General features: G+C 37.2%; 1 protein-coding gene across 1 annotated transcript; it reads left to right on the plus strand.

Moving 5' to 3' along the window:
* The first annotated feature begins 336 nt into the window (after positions 1-336).
* Positions 337-1,180, plus strand: LOC108371761 (uncharacterized oxidoreductase TM_0325-like). The gene has a single exon (XM_017627369.1). It carries the CDS (start codon positions 342-344, stop codon positions 1,107-1,109), a length of 768 nt encoding a protein of 255 aa, XP_017482858.1. The 5' UTR covers positions 337-341; the 3' UTR covers positions 1,110-1,180.
* Positions 1,181-1,345: the final 165 nt, after the last annotated feature.

Raw genomic sequence — 1,345 nt, forward strand, 5'->3', positions numbered from 1 at the left:
GCTTAAACCCTTTTATTAACTGAGGTGATTTTTTATTACAATTTTTTTTAACTAATTTTATTTATATATTATTTTTGGAGGTATTTTCAATAGGTCCAGCTCACGTAAATGTTAATATTTTTCTGAAATATTTTGACAGAACTCTTAAAATATAATAAATTTTATATTTGCGACGGAAAGACAGTATCGATTTTTTCTTATTTTATTTTATTATTTTTATTTTTTTTTTTTGTGGAGAGTGATGCACCCTAATGTACACACGTAAATATATAAGCAAGCTCATTCGTTATCAGTATTTTATTTCATTATTCACGGTCAAATAGAATAGTAGTTAGTTCGAAATGTCTCTAGCTGAGAAAGTTGTAATCGTGACAGGCGCAAGTTCGGGTATCGGCGTGACGACAGCAGTAGCCTTCGCCAAGCAAGGCGCCAAAGTGGCGATCGTCGGACGGAATGAAGCCAATTTGAAGGCAACAGAAGCAGCCTGTAAAGCAATCAATCATAAAACGAAAATATTAACTATCGCTGCCGATGTAACGGTAGATGCGGAGCGTATTATAAACGAAACGATTGCGAAATTCGGACAACTCGATGTGTTGGTGAATAATGCTGGCATTGGTGGATTGGGTGACATTTTGAGCATTGGTGTCGATCAATTTGATTCGCTTTTAAATACGAATTTACGTTCGGTTTTCCTTTTGACTAAATTCGCTGCCCCGCATCTGATTAAAACGCAGGGTAACATTGTGAATGTATCCAGTATAGCCGGTTTGCGTGCATTTGCAAATGCATCCGTCTATTGCACTTCGAAGGCAGCGCTTGAACAGTTTAGCAGATGCATTGCCCTCGACTTGGCACCACATAGCGTGCGTGTTAACGTTGTGAGTCCGGGTACCATAGTGACACAGTTTCATAAACGTTTGGGAATGTCGGATGAGCAATATGCCCAATATTTGGAACGTGGCAAACAGACACATGCACTGGGTCGCATAGGCACTACGAAAGAAGTGGCTGATGCTATAATTTTCCTTGCAGGTGATACCGCTAGCTTTGTAACAGGCGCAACTATACCACTCGATGGAGGAAAACATGCAATGTGTCCACGCTGAGTTTAAATTTCAATAGAAAGCACCATTCTTTTGGAATGTATAGTAATAAGTAATATAGTAGATATAATACAAAAAACAGATAAAAATAAAATTTTACTTACTCAGCAGATAAAGAAATACATAATTCTTCAAACATAAAAATATATAACGGGTGATTTTTTTGAGGTTAGGATTTTCATGCATTAGTATTTGACAGATCACGTGGGATTTCAGACATGGTGTCAAAGAGAAAGATG

The sequence above is a fragment of the Rhagoletis zephyria genome, unplaced genomic scaffold (assembly GCF_001687245.7).
Source record: "Rhagoletis zephyria isolate East Lansing unplaced genomic scaffold, Rhagoletis_zephyria_1.1 Rzeph_scaffold_05208, whole genome shotgun sequence".
Lineage (NCBI taxonomy): Eukaryota > Metazoa > Arthropoda > Insecta > Diptera > Tephritidae > Rhagoletis > Rhagoletis zephyria.